This window comes from Bufo bufo, chromosome 4 (genome assembly GCF_905171765.1).
Source record: "Bufo bufo chromosome 4, aBufBuf1.1, whole genome shotgun sequence".
NCBI lineage: Eukaryota > Metazoa > Chordata > Amphibia > Anura > Bufonidae > Bufo > Bufo bufo.
The window spans coordinates 61176225-61192374 of NC_053392.1; the positions used below are offsets into that span (position 1 = coordinate 61176225).

Consider the following 16150-nt stretch of genomic DNA (forward strand, 5'->3'; position numbering starts at 1 on the left):
GCTCCCCCCCCCCCATATGCCCAGGCCCCTCGCACTGATTCTACTTATCCCACTCCCTGCACCGCTCATGGTCCCTACACAGCTGCGGCTGCTTCTCCCCGCGTGCAGAAGAAAACTTCCGGGGTTGGGGAAGGGGGGGATGGAGGGCAGCCAATGGTAGGCGGTGACGGGGATGAACCTCCCTAGTGCTAGAGAGGCTCGTCCCCGTCACCGCCTGCCATTGGCTATTCCCCCCCGACACCGGATGTTTTTATCTGCGCACGGGGAGAAGCAGCGGCGGCTGTGCAGGGACCAGTAGTGGCGCAGGGAGCAAGGTAAGTATATTGTGTGTGAGGGGCCCCTTTAATTAATTTACAGCGCCACCACAGGGAAAATGAAGAATTACACTATCTGTATAATGCTGAGCTCCTGGGTCCTCCGGAATTAGAGATTTGTTGCCACTTTTTGGTTAATAGATGAAGGGCCGGAACAGGGTTTCTCTTAACCCAGAATTAACTTCTAGTGTAAGTGTAAATAGGGTTTCTAAACCAGACAAGTCATTATTAGTAAAAAAAAAAAGTAAAAAAATAAATGAAGGCTAGATTTACATAAAGTTATTTTATAACCATAAGTACTGGTGACTACCACAAATTCAGTTTGTGTGAACAAAGCCTAATATGTACTTTCCAATTTACACATAACATTTTACTATTATAGGAACAGCTCTTGTATATATTTGCACAGTCATATAATACATTTGTAGGGCTGAAATCCATCAGAACAGACTAAAGACTGCTTTTATATTGATGGCCTATCCTCAGAATAGACCATCAGCGGTGGTCCGACTTCGCCTATTCCCACCGATCAGCCATACTGCTTTAGCTTCGGAAGTAGGTGTTGGAACCACATACCTCCAGCCATTGTTTGTTGTGGATGGAGCTCTTTACTGCAGCACTGCTCTCCTTCACATCAATGGGAGCAGTCCTGCAGTAACTAGCTCCGTCCACTACACAGAATGTATGGAGCTGTAGTATCTGTGCCACCTTCTGACACTGGATCTACTGCAGAACAGCTGATCAGCGGGGGTGTGGGGTGTCGGACCCTAAAGGTAGACTTTCATCATCAAAGGACTGGAAAATGATACAATTCTGTCTGCCACTAGCTTCCACTAGGGGGAGCTTAGGAGCTCAGTGCCTTCTGTTATGTTCAGTATGTAAGCAGTATGGTGCAAGTACCCCCTAGCGGTAGCTGGAATGTTATAAAAATAGAGCCTGTCGCCTGGTGTATGACCCCTAAACCACCTGCTTCTGTTATGTAGCTGAGTTTATGATCCTAAACTTGCCCATATAAAATATATACAATGAATATCGAGGAGATGAGAACCAGGACTCATCTCCTGTGCAATCAGGAGCATGCCCATTGCGCTGATGAAGTCAAGGATGGTAAACTCGCTTTATTAACCTGCCTTGCACATTTGGTGCATGTACAGTAAAGTGAGGTAAATCTGTAAAACGGCTAAGGATATGTCTTGTCCACGGTCCTCCATATGAAATCGGCTTTGGTACACTGTGACTTTTCACTCTGAATACGTTTTTTCTTCCTAAATCATTAGGTTCAGTTGTCTGCAATGAATCGTCATATTCAGCAATGGCGGATGACAACACCAAACCAACGCAACAGTCAAGAGTCTCCAACAGTGAGGACTGCACCACAGAAAAACTGAACGTGCTACCTGATAATAATGTGAAGAAACACTCTGTAGTCACCAGTGAACAACCAGACAGCAACAGCTTCAGTCACACTGTGAAGAACACTCCAGGCTCAGCTTCTACACCCTCCTCGACTTCATCTTCTTGCTTTCAGAGTGGACCCGGCCTACAGATTTCACAATGCGCCATGGCCAAGGCCTATAAACAGCTGCCGGTGGTGTTCCTTCCAAAACTGGTGTATGACATCATCACCTCCACTGACAGCAGCGGACTCTCCAAGGCATCTTCTTTTCTACCACGTTGTGACGTCTCGTGGGCCAGTTCTTTCCGCCCACTGTTAAGTAAGATGATGACCTGCACAGAGCAGTCGTTGTATTACCGCCAGTGGACGGTACCCAAACCGAGCCATATGGACTACTACAATGTCAATGAGGGTAGAATGGATACCTTCCATCCCAGGAGACTCCTGCTTAGTGGACCACCACAGGTATGAAACCACAAACTAATTGTGTCTTATGATGGGACAAAATGTGCAAAAATTTTAATTCTGGAAGAAGGACGTCATAGTAAGGGGGATCCTGAGGTCAGGAACCTACTTTTGTGAGCAAGAGTGGAGAGTCACTGACAACCATTGGCTCTTGGTCTGGGGGACACGAGTTTTCTATGTAGTACATGGATGTCCATTCATCTGATAGATCGCATGTAATACTACATTCCTTTTAAAGAAGCCACCTTGGAAAATGTAGTGTATGCTAGTCCATCTTCAGATGGCAAAGTCCTCACTGATGTATGGCAGAACTGTGTATGGTGTACTGTGCCCATAGCAGGAAGACTACTGCTCACGCGCTGGCCTGGGACTGCTCATGCTCACCCCCCAATATTTTGCAGCCACATACCGGGACATCGCAGATTAGGTTTGCATGCCTCTGGGTGGCCTACACATGGGTTAATGGCCACCTAATACCCTGAAATAATTTAACGTCACTTATGGGATATCCGCCACAGTCTTTTACAGCAAACAAAGGGTTACATTTATTTTTCCTTCTAATGCAGATAGGAAATTGGAAAACTCCCATGTGCCGGAGGGTCTTTATATGCATAAACACACTGTGTGTTTCCAGCTGGGTCTTTAATGAACTTTAAAAATGTGTTTAATGAGCGCAGAACATACGGAATGAATCCCTGATGGCCGCCTGCGAGCTGATAAATATTAGCATGCCTTGCATCCTGTCATATGGTAGTATCACCGGCCGCAGCCCATAACAGACTGCTAATCTCTCTTCTAGGTGGGGAAGACAGGCGCATATCTCCAGTTCCTGAGTGTCTTGTCCAGGATGCTCATCAGGTTGACTGAGGTGGATGTGTACGATGAGGAGGAGACTAATGGCGGTGAGTTCTGAGTTGTCCAACATGGATCCATATGTTGTGGGCTGAGAAGTGCCCTGAAGAGGACGCGTCCAACAATGCACACCTGGCTACACAGTGCAGATCTATCTATCTATCTATCTATCTATCTATCTATCTATCTATCTATCTATCTATCTATCTATCTATCTATCTATCTATCCTATATCTATCTATCTATCTATCTATCTATCTATCTATCTATCTTCTATCTATCTATCTATCTATCTCATATCTATCTATCTATCTATCTCATATCTATCTATCTATCTATCTATCCTCATATCTATCTATCTATCTATCTATCTATCTATCTATCTATCTATTATCTATGTGTCTATCTCATATCTATCTATCTATCTATTATCTATCTATTATCTATCTATCTATTATCTATGTGTCTATCTATCTCATATCTATCTATCTATCTATCTATCTATCTATCTATCTATCTATCTATCTATCCTCATATCTATCTATCTATCTATTATCTATCTATCTATTATCTATGTGTCTATCTCATATCTATCTATCTATCTATCTATCTATCTATCTATCTATCTATTATCTATCTATCTATTATCTATGTGTCTATCTATCTCATATCTATCTATCTATCTATCCTCATATCTATCTATCTATCTATCTATCTATCTATCTCATATCTATCTATCTATCTATTATCTATCTAACTATCTCATATCTATCTATCTATCTATCTATCCTCATATCTATCTATCTATCTATCTATCCTCATATCTATCTATCTATCTATCTATCTATCTATCTATCTATCTATCTATTATCTATCTATCTATTATCTATGTGTCTATCTCATATCTATCTATCTATCTATCTATCTATCTATTATCTATGTGTCTATCTATCTCATATCTATCTATCTATCTATCTATCCTCATATCTATCTATCTATCTATCTATCTATCTATCTCATATCTATCTATCTATCTATTATCTATCTATCTATCTATCTATCTATCTCATATCTATCTATCTATCTATCTATCTATTATCTATCTATCTATCTATCTATCTATCCTCATATCTATCTATCTATCTATCTATCTCATATCTATCTATCTATCTATCTATCTATCCTCATATCTATCTATCTATTATCTACATTATCTATCTATCTATCTATCTATCTATCCTCATATCTATCTATTATCTACATTATCTATCTATCTATTTATCTGTCTATCTATTATCTGCATAATATCTATCTATCTATTATCTACGTGTCTATCTATTATCTACATAATATCTATTGTAAGGGGTCGCCTTCCTTCAGGGGGTCACACTCCCAGTCTTCACGTCAGACAACGGCTTTATTGTCCAAAATGGTGCTTTACTTTCAGTCACTTCTGCTCAATACAGGGTATCCCAGTTATCAGGCACTGGATCAGTTGCGGTTCCCCCATACACAAACAAAAAATAAACTCCTGCCCGGCTGGGCTCTAACTAATACATATAATAAGTTCCTACCTCACTTATAGGGCACAGTTCACAACTGCAACTCGTTCGGCTTTACTCAGCCAAATAGTCCACCCAGGGAAGGTATCAGGCGTCACATTGGATTGGGAGGTCCCACTGCCAAAACCTACCAACCCAATCCAAGTAAAATTCAACCCTGAATAAATAAGGAAAATAGCTCCAGCAACTATGTTATCCTGGATTTCACCCACCTCAGCCAGGGGAATCTGGGAGAGATATACCCCCCTTCCGGGACTTTCCCATGCATTTTATGGTTCACATCACCACACTATCTAGAGAGAAACAAAAAATAATGTGAACAGCACAGCGGTCAAATGGCTGCAGTGTGCCAGCGGCTGAAGAGGCGATCCACCAACCAGAAAGTTGAATATAAAAAACTCCACTGCATTCCCAAAGAAAGTAAATAAAAAAATGGGTTCTTTTATCACCAGACAGCGACGTTTCAGTCCTCTTACTGGGACTTTTCTCAAGCACTTTCTCAAGTCCAGTAAGTCCCAGTAAGAGGACTGAAACGTCGCTGTCTGGTGATTAAAGAACACTTTTTTTAATTTACGGTACTTTCTTTGGTAGTACCGTGGAGTTTTTCTATATTTACTCTATCTATCTATCTATCTATCTATCTATCTATCTCATATCTATCTATCTATATATTATCTATCTATCTATCTATCTATCTATCTATCTATCTATCTATCTATCTATCTATCTATCTATCTATCTATCTCATAGCTGCCAACTGTCCCAAATTTTCCCAGGACTGTCCCTGATTTTCAGAGACAATCCCGGAAAATTAGCTCTGTCTCGGGCCGAAAAATGAGTGTGACTAACACAAACCCAACCCACAGATGGTTGTTTCTGGGTGGGTCTGGGGGCAGGACTTAATAGCCCCAATTTTACCAACTCAAATCTATCTATCTATCTATCTATCTATCTATCTATCTATCTATCTATCTATCTATTATCTATCTCATATCTATCTATCTATCTATCTATCTATCTATCTATCTATCTATCTATCTATCTATTATCTATCTATCTATCTATCTATCTATCTATCTATCTATCTATCTATCATTACTCCAGTCCATGGTACCCATTGATCTCTTCCTTGAGGCTACAGACTCCAGTCCTAAACACATTTGCTCTCAGTAGCTTTGTTCTCCCCTCTGCTCAGAAGCTTGATGATGTGATATTCCTGTCACACATACAGACATAGTAACCGTTAATTTTACACATAACATTGCAAATAGCCATTGAAAAAGTCAAGGTAAAGTTTGCTACATGTGGATCCCAAGAACCTTGTGCGTAATCAGAGGGTTAGTGAGTAATGTTGAGTGAACTTCTTTTTTAAGTTCGGCGTCTAAAGTTCGGCTTCCGGTTAGCGGAGAATCCCGATATGGATTCCGAATTCCGTTGTGGTCCGTGGTAGCGGAATCAATAATGGCCAATTATTGATTCCGCTACCACGGACCACAACGGAATTCGGAATCCATATCGGGATTCTCCGCTAACCGGAAGCCGAACTTTAGACGCCGAACTTAAAACAGAAGTTCGCTCAACACTATTAGTGAGTAAAGCAAAGAATGGAGCATCTTCATCAGGATGCTGCCATGTCCCAGCAGATGAGGCACTCATGTCCTGGGTGGTTGATTTCTATACATCTTCTATACAGTAGCCTATATTGTGGTGGGAACTCATGATACACAACCTGAGGACATGCTGTATAGGTAACTCATCCAGTAGTGCAGACATAGGTTAAGTGTCAGTGTTCATGATCATTTCAGATCTGAATATGTTTTGTTTTTCAGACCTGAAATCCAAGCCTGACCAGCCTTTCCATCAAACACAGGACATGTGGCCAAATGTGGATTCAGTGATGAGGATGGACTTCGATTATATTCTGCATGACCCTAAATATGAAGATGCAAGTGTGATTTGTCCTAAGGTCCAGAATATCAACCAAGAAGGTAACACAACAAAAAAACAGTCCTATTTCCATGATCATTTACTACTTCCATTTCCACTCTACTCATTATCCTCTGTGTCCTTACACAAGATGACATTAAGAAGGACCCTCAGTCCCATTTTACAAAAAAAGGGGTTGTGCCAAGTATTCAAGTCATACCCTATGCACGGGATAGGGGATAAGTAACTGATAAGAGAGGGTCTAAAGGCTGAGACCCCCAGTGATCTCGAGAATAGGGATCTCATTTACCTGTCATGATTGAGCATCAGGTTGAACATGCACTGCAGGATACTTAGCTCTTAGGATCAGAGAGGGTCCCAGCAATTGAACCCCCACCCTTAGTTATCCTCTGTCTATCTTGGGCTCCCTATTTCAAACATCCATCAAATGCAAACTTAATTATAGCACCACAATATTCAGGAAACTAGCTTATGTCCAGCTTTAGCCCAGGGATCAATGTTGTAACTGTGTTGTGTAGGCACTCGCACCTCCCATCACTGCTGCGGTAGCACTGATACCCACTATGCCTGGTTTAGATCGCTGGAGAAGCTGGTGTACACTACAGTTGAGTAAAGTCAGTGGCAATTGCCCAGGCCTGTGGCATGACCCAACTCTCCTAAGCAGTCTTGGCATGCTTCTGATTATTGTGGTGCTATAATAAAGCTTGCATTTGCTGGATTTTTAAGTAGGGAGCATAGTCAGTTATTGTGGTTTAATTGGTGGTACATTGACTTATAGGTGGCATTAGAGAGGAGAGCTATTTTGCTGTTACTTATAATGTTGAAATCAAGGGAGTGTCCATCCAGGAAAGTGGAGGCTCATGAGTTATGGAGTTATAACCCACCACCACAAATCCCTTCCTAATCACCATAAACACCATGTTTATTGATCTATGTTCTGTCTCCTATTGCAAAGTGGCATTTACATTATTTTTTTTATAAGTTTGTTGGCGTATTGTTATAAAGAGGGCACAGGATTTGCTCACTGTTATATGCAGATTTCCTGTCTTAGCAGAGTGTCCACCATCATGATAAACAACATTACCTATCCAACATTACCTATCCAATAACACCTATCCAACATTACCTATACAACATTAACTATCCAACAATACTTATCCAACAATAACTATCCAACAATACTTATCCAACAATACCTATCCAACAGTACCTATCCAATAATACCTATCCATCAATACATATCCAACATTGCCTATCCAATAATTTCTATCCAACACTACCTATACAACAATACTTATCCAGCATTAACTATCAAACATTACTTATCCAACATTACCTATCCAACAATACCTATCCAACAATACCTATCCAACAATACATATCCAACAATACATATCCAACGTTAACTATCCAACGTTACCTATCCAACATTACCTATCCAACATTACCTATCCAACATTACCTATCCAACAGTATCTATCCAACAGTATCTATCCAACAGTATCTTTCCAACAGTATCTATCCAACGTTACCTATCCAACATTACCTATCCAACATTACCTATCCAACGTTACCTATCCAACATTACGAATGTAAAATCATCAAAAGTCTAGATTCACATCTGTGTTGGACGCTCCGTTAGGGATCTCCAACACAGATTTCCTTAAGCGATGCTGTTTTTTACTGGTAATGGGGTCATGGGGTGCCATTTGTGTAATGTCAGATCCGGCAATGCCGTTTTTCTAGAACGGAAGAGAAAAATGGAAATAACTGATGCAGATGCGAATATTGTTGTGTGCACAGTTTTGTAAGTCCGAAACCATACCCATTTCATAAATGTCGGCCGGACCTGCGATTGAATGTGTCTGGTGGTATCCCTGCTCTCTGACAGTGACAGATGTTGGGTGAATGAAGGGCCTTATCCTCAAGGGAGATAAGAGACAAGCTTATTCCCATCTTCCTATTGAGAGCACACACATGCTTGGCCAGCCTAGCATGCATCTGTATGGAGGTGGGGGATGGGGGTTGAAAGGAATAGCTTGTCTGTCCATCAGGTATCTGAGTTGTTTGGTCACCTACTGACATTCAGTAATTGCCAACTGAACGATCAATCAGCCAACCATTAAAGAGGTTGGGTCCAGCAATAAAATACATGTTCGGGTCAGCTTGTTTGTTATTTTTCGGAAACGAAAAGCTGCCAAATTCATCTACAACAGTTGTCTTGGGGAAAAAATAACATCATGCATGAAACATTAAAGCTCTTTAGTCTGTTTTTACCCCAAAAAGCTGAAGGACAGAAAATCCTGTAGACATTAGATGTTGAGCTCACCTTGTTGATTCCAACAGATATCTAATTTTTTTATAAGACGAGGCCAAAAGAAGATTAATTCCACACCTACTATGTAGGAACATTGTGCTACAATGTATTAGTACCTTGTTATGGAGTAATAAGTGTTCAATTTCCTTACAGTGCCTCCGCAGGTAAGCCAAGGCATTGCAGGGTAACTTTTGATTTTTAATGATGCAAGTAGCCTGGTGGTCCTCCAAAGCAGTTCCTGACTCGGCTCTTACCTATGGGCTTCTGGATACTATTGCATTCTCTAGTATAGTACTGCTATGGCCTAGAGTATAGGTTATTGTGCACACGTAAAATACTTTAGGGCCACATGCACCACCCCACCACCACGTATAGTATACAGTGATGATCAATACACCCCATTTCTTATTCACAGATAAACACACTAATAGGAGACATGAAGACATTTATGTACGACGCCCAACAACACGGATGAGACTATCTAAATATGCTTCATACAATACCTACCACCACTGCGAGCAGTGCCATCAGTACATGGGATACAACCCCAGGTTTCAGGTAAGCCACCTATAGCAGTGTGATTGACATGTCTGAAGAAGTTGTGCAGCAACTGGTCATGTCCCACTATGAGGGAATGGGGACCATTCATAATACTTATTATATGGTCACAGGACTCCTGTGTAACCTATAATAAGTTTATAATATACACCATTATAAGATACATACCAGAGGAGGTGTTCTGGGGGCACTCTACTATTTACCATGTGAGAAGGTTGGACTAGGGGTAGAGCATTACCGTGTATTGTGAGCAGAGCCTTTATATGATTATCAGTAAGGGGTGCATTGTAGAAAACAGAAACAGTTCTTGTAAGAAACTTTTTTATGATTTCTCTCTCAGATGTACGAGTCTACATTACATGCTTTTGCATTCTCCTATTCCATGTTGGGGGAGGAAATCCAGCTTCACTTCATCATACCTAAATCTAAGGAGCATCATTTTGTCTTCAGCCAGCCTGGGGGCCAGCTGGAAAGCATGAGGTTGCCGCTTATCTCAGGCAAGGTAAAGGAGGAGCAAGGAGTTAATTAATCAATGTGCGAAGCACAGTCTATATAATATCTATCTTATGCACAACTATCTATCTCATATTTACCTCTCTGTCTATCTAGACTATGTAACTGCTTTGGGATCCAGGGGAAAGGGGGCCTGACGCAGAACTCTCTCTTTTCCGAACAAGAAACCGCTGCATTTTCATGCAGTTGCCACTAGGAGGAGCGCAATGCAAAGAGATTATTTCAGTTTCCATTCCGGTAAATGGTAACTGTACAAAATCCTGTGCACTGAGCTCCCCCTAGTGGTGGCTACAGGCAGCCAGCTTTGTAATAGAAGGGAAAAAGGGTTATCAATGTATTTATGTCAGTTGTCTGGTGTAAGTATATTAAGAAATATGGTGCTCAGAATGAGAGACATATTTATGAAGAAGTGATTCCACTCTTTCCGACATAGAAATAGGATAAAGTGGGTGAGATGGAGGGCAACTTTTCAATTACAATTTTTTAATATTAAATGTATTTTACTTAATAATAAAAAATAAAAAAAACATAAATTTGGGAGTGATTGCTGCACATGTACTGGGAAACTGGTACGTTCTGCTATTGGGCCCTATGAGATCTGTGTACACCCCTGAACAGAATGGGAGAAAACTGGTATAAAATTACACCTCAAATCTACTCTAAGGCCTCATACACACGGCCGTTGTTTGAGTCCGCATCCGAGCCGCCGTTTTGGCGGCTCGGATGCGGACCCATTCACTTCAATGGGGCCGCAAAAGATTCGTTCCACGGCCCCGCTACAAAAATATAACATGTCCTGTTCTTGTCCGCGCTATTGACGGCCGCCCGTTCCGTTCCACAAATTGCGGAAGGCACATGGGCGACTTCCATTTTTTGCGGACCGCAAAAAAAGAAATGGTCGTGTGCATGAGGCCTAACTAGAAACTCTACTTCAGATTCTGGCACACAGATCACCTGAGGTGCGCCAAAATTATTATAAGCTGCCACGTCTTAATAAGTTTGGCGAGTCTAGCCCAGCCTATAAAACTTTCCTCCAATGTATTATGCAACATATAAAACATTTGCAACAAACGGCAACATTTTTGGCTTCTCTTCAACACAAATTTAACATATAAAATACACTATTAATATTTGAGCCCATGCCTAGAAGTCTTATAGGTACAAGGGCAAGTCAACCACTGACCCACCTTCTCATTGTTGCTGCAAGGACCCCCATAATCAGTCATCTTGTAGTGCCTTGCTGCTGTCTGCAGCTGTGTGAGCAGGAAATATTTGACTGTATCCCAATGGAGGGCCCCCGAAATAAATTTTACTTGTGTGCCCTAGGCAACCCAGTCCGACACTGTTTGAGCCCCATTACCTGTCTTTTTAAAATACAGGGTGGGCCATTTATATGGATACACCTTAATAAAATGGGAATGGTTGGTGATATTAACTTCCTGTTTGTGGCACATTAGTATATGTGAGGGGGGAAACACTGGGTGGTGACCATGGCTGCCATTTTGAAGTCGGCCATTTTGAATCCAACTTTTGTTTTTTCAATAGGAAGAGGGTCATGTGACACATCAAACTTATTGGGAATTTCGCAAGAAAAACAATGGTGTGCTTGGTTTTAACGTAACTTTATTCTTTCATGAGTTATTTACAAGTTTCTGACCACTTATAAAATGTGTTCAATGTGCTGCCCATTGTGTTGGATTGTCAATGCAACCCTCTTCTCCCACTCTTCACACACTGATAGCAACACCGCAGGAGAAATGCTAGCACAGGCTTCCAGTATTCGTAGTTTCAGGTGCTGCACATCTTGTATCTTCACAGCATAGACAATTGCCTTCAGATGACCCCAAAGATAAAAGTCTAAGGGGGTCAGATCGGGAGACCTTGGGGGCCATTCAACTGGCCCACGACGACCAATCCACTTTCCAGGAAACTGTTCATCTAGGAATGCTCGGACCTGACACCCATAATGTGGTGGTGCACCATCTTGCTGGAAAAACTCAGGGAACGTGCCAGCTTCAGTGCATAAAGAGGGAAACACATCATCATGTAGCAATTTCGCATATCCAGTGGCCTTGAGGTTTCCATTGATGAAGAATGGCCCCACTATCTTTGTAGTCTTCAATAATTTTTATTGAGTACTTTGCATAATACAGTAAATGCATGCCCATCACGGCATAATATCACAGTGTGAAACATATCAAAGTACATTTTTCAGAAAGAAAACATACATAAAGTACATAACAGAAAACAAAAACAAAAGAGGTCCCAACAAATCCCACATTAATCTTGCCCATGTTGAGGTAAGTGGCCCCACTATCTTTGTACCCCATATACCACACCATACCATCAATGTTTTTGTTCCAACAGTCTTGGAGGGATCTATCCAATGTGGGTTAGAGTCAGACCAATAGCGGTGGTTTTGTTTGTTAACTTCACCATTCACATAAAAGTTTGCCTCATCACTGAACAAAATCTTCTGCGTAAACTGAGGGGGGTCCTGTTCCAATTTTTGTTTTGCCCATTCTGCAAATTCAGTGCGCCGATCTGGGTCATCCTCGTTGAGATGCTGCAGTAGCTGGAGTTTGTAAGGGTGCCATTTGTGAGTAGCTAATATCCGCCGAAGGGATGTTCGACTAATGCCACTCTCCAGTGACATGCGGCGAGTGCTACGCTGTGGGCTCTTGCTGAATGAAGCTAGGACAGCCACTGATGTTTCTTCATTAGAGACAGATTTCATGCGTCCAGATTTTGGCAAATCCAACACTGAACCAGTTTCACGAAACTTAGCAAGCAGTTTGCTAACTGTAGCATGGGAGATGGGTGGTCTCGTAGGGTGTCTTGCATTGAAATCTGCTGCAATGACCCGGTTACTGCATTCACCAGACATCAACACAATTTCTATCCGCTCCTCACGTGTTAACCTCGGCGACATGTCAATGGCTGTAAACAAAGAGAAACTCATGAAAGAATAAAGTTAAGTTAAAACCAAGCACACCATTGTTTTTCTTGTGAAATTCCCAATAAGTTTGATGTGTCACATGACCCTCTTCCTATTGAAAAAACAAAAGTTGGATTCAAAATGGCTGACTTCAAAATGGCCGCCATGGTCACCACCCATCTTGAAAAGTTTCCCCCTCACATATACTAATGTGCCACAAACAGGAAGTTAATATCACCAACCATTCCCATTTTATTAGGGTGTATCCATATAAATGGCCCACCCTGTATATTATTATAATTACTTTGGGAACATATGTGATTTATCAAGATGCCTCTTGTTATTTGAAAACGATATTGATATTTGGCCGGGGTAGTAAGTCATAATGTCTTAAGCGTTTTCTTCTTTCATTTCATTTTTAGAGCGCTGACAGTGTAAAAAGTCCAATCTTCACCCCAACGACAGGACGCCATGAACACGGTCTCTTCAACCTGTACCATGCCATGGACGGCAGCAGCCATCTGCATATTCTAGTCGTCAAAGAGTATGAGATGGCAATCTATAAAAAGTACTGGCCAAACCACATAATGTTGGTCCTGCCCAGTATATTCAATAGTGCCGGAGTGGGTAAGTATGATTAATCACATACCGCACATATTATACTTTAAGTGCATTATATGACTATGACTAAGTAAAAAAAATGAAGACGTTCTTTTAGCAGAGTTCGCAAAATCAAGTCATGACAAAATCGGCTCTGCTACATATATATTGGCAACACATGGTCCTGGCCATAAAACAAAGCATTAAAGTGTTAAAAGATGTAAAGAATACTTCCGACCTTAGGGTATGTTCACATGGGTCAGATAGACTGCAGGTTTTCTGTCTGAATTTTGTGGGCGGAAAATCTGCAGGGTATGACTGTAACAACAAAGTGGGTGAGAATTTACCAAAGCGAGAATCTTCCCAGAAATGAAAGGGGTATTCCGGTTGAAAGCTATCCACTATCCACAGGGGATAACTAACTGATAGGTAGCGGTCCGACTACTTGGACCCCTATCAATCATGATAATGAGGGTGCTGTTCCTCCATACTAATGGAGAAGCAGGTTGGGCATGCATTGTTTTCCCAAGGCTGTATATAGGGATATAGGCCGTACAATGATTAACCTCCCTGAGTCTCTTTCCAGTTAATGCAAGCAAACTTGACAATTCTGCCAAGGGGGTGTAACTTCTCTCTCCCTCACAATAAGTTCTCACTCTCAGTATGGCACTACAATGCCCAGCTGCAGGTTGTAGTATTCACAGATGGTCCGTCTGTCTCCGAAGTATGGCAGGGTACTTGAAGCTTCTCTCCAGCAAAATGCAATAAAGTCCGCAGCCTACATACATGCGCTACCTTCATTGACGTTTTGTCCATGCACTGTCCCTTCGGTAAAGTTCGGTGCTTTTCTTCCTCAGAGGCTGGCTTGTCGTAAAGTCACTTTCTGGCTGATCTTCTCCTTGCAACTCTCACTACACACACAGAATACCTCTCGCAGGCTTTCTACTGCTCCCAGATCAGAGAAACTGAATCTAGGGCTGGCAAGTTAACCCTTACCCCCATATATAGCTCTTAGGATCACAGAAAGCACGGTAAAATCACATCAACCATTTTAGCAGTGAACCACCGGGTCACTTCCGATACAGACTGAGCAGTTTCCAACTTTCTGCAGTGTGATATCACGTCACAGAAGCCATTGAGGTACCCCTAACTCTGAACATTGTGTACCCCAACAGCAGGTAATGTTGACCTGGCACTGCCCATAGTGTCCATTTCAAAGTAAGGACTGCTATTCCTGAGTAGCACATTGGGCGGTACACTGTACTGCAGGCAGGAGCTCTCTGTCTGTGTCTTTTGCTAGGACAGTGCAGGGCATAGTGCTGTCATATCTGCCAAAATCCTGCCCCCTGAGGTCATGGGTGGGCATTGCCGTAAAGGGGTTGTCCCATGATTAATGTAAAAAAATTAAAATCATACATAGAACCGGCCCTGGACCCAGAGCTCCCCCCATTCATTGCTCCAATTGTTCTACAAGATTTATTTCAAGCTGGCAGCCCAGGGGGCGTGTCCTTACCCAGAGGGGGGGCTTACTCAGGGGGTGTGTCCTTACTCAGGGGGCGTGTCCTGTCTCCTGCAGCTGGTGGCAGTTGAAGGATGGAACTGAGCAGGACAGAGAAATCAGAAAAAGAGCAAACAGCAGGTGGCGCTATACAGAAAGATTTCAGTGAATTACTCAGTCACTAGAGAAAAAAAAAATTACATGCAATTACAAAAGTATTCAGATCCAGGGACTGGTTTGAAAACTGTAAAATATCGTTCGTAAGACAAGGGCCTTCAAGGGCCATGTCGCTAAATGTGGGCCATGTTCCCTTTATGGACTGTAAAGTGATCCATGATCATCCAACTCCATCCACTGCCAGATTACCAGCAGCTATCACGATCAGATCTGATATCATTATGTCTTATTTTCGTCATTAATTTACCCTTAGAAAGTTTTCTGGGCACAGAACAACAAGGAAAGACTTGTACATTAGGGCAGAGGAGGACATTGCATTAGTTAATTGCAGGAAGGCCGCATCGGGGACACAATGATGAAGGTGACCTGTTCTCCTCCACACAGCGTTCATTTTAGAGGTGTAATGTCAGCCCGTCATTACTCACGCGCTCCTCCGCAACCCTCGCACCTCCAACATTTCACAGAAGTAATGGCCGCCTTTAAGACTCCGCTTGTTATTGCTCATTTATAAATATAATCATGGTGTTTACACGTCCAGGGTCACAAAGTATCAAAAGAAGAATTCATATAATATTCCCCTTATCAGGGTTAAAGGGAGTCTGTCACCTACATAACATGTTTCAAACTGATGATATAGCTCTGTGGGAGGCAGATCCATAACACTGATGGTACCCATGTTTAGTTTTTCAGAGCCTCCAAAGTACCTAAAATAAAGTTTTAAAAATATGCAAATTACCTATCGCAAGTGCCCAGGGGCGGAGAGTGTGCTGCAAGTGCCCAGGGGCGGAGAGTGTGCTGCAAGTGCCCGGGGGAGGAGAGTATGCTGCAAGTGCCCAGGGGCGGAGAGTGTGCTGCAAGTGCCCAGGGGCGGAGAGTGTGCTGCAAGTGCCCAGGGGCGGAGAGTATGCTGCAAGTGCCCAGGGGCGGAGAGTGTGCTGCAAGTGCCCAGGGGCGGAGAGTATGCTGCAAGTGCCCAGCGCTCCCCGCCTTACTTGCTCCTGACTCCTCCCCTC

At 42.2% G+C, this 16150-nt stretch overlaps 1 protein-coding gene across 1 annotated transcript in view; it reads left to right on the forward strand.

The window, feature by feature from the left end:
* GREB1 (growth regulating estrogen receptor binding 1) overlaps nucleotides 1–16150 on the forward strand; it is a 109134-nt gene that overhangs the window by 58803 nt on the left and 34181 nt on the right. Inside the window, exons 21-26 of the mRNA XM_040430970.1 lie at nucleotides 1592–2175; nucleotides 2975–3077; nucleotides 6419–6577; nucleotides 9269–9411; nucleotides 9752–9913; nucleotides 13285–13489. Of these exons, the coding sequence (XP_040286904.1) occupies nucleotides 1592–2175; nucleotides 2975–3077; nucleotides 6419–6577; nucleotides 9269–9411; nucleotides 9752–9913; nucleotides 13285–13489 (1356 nt within the window). The remainder of the gene's footprint in view (nucleotides 1–1591; nucleotides 2176–2974; nucleotides 3078–6418; nucleotides 6578–9268; nucleotides 9412–9751; nucleotides 9914–13284; nucleotides 13490–16150) is intronic.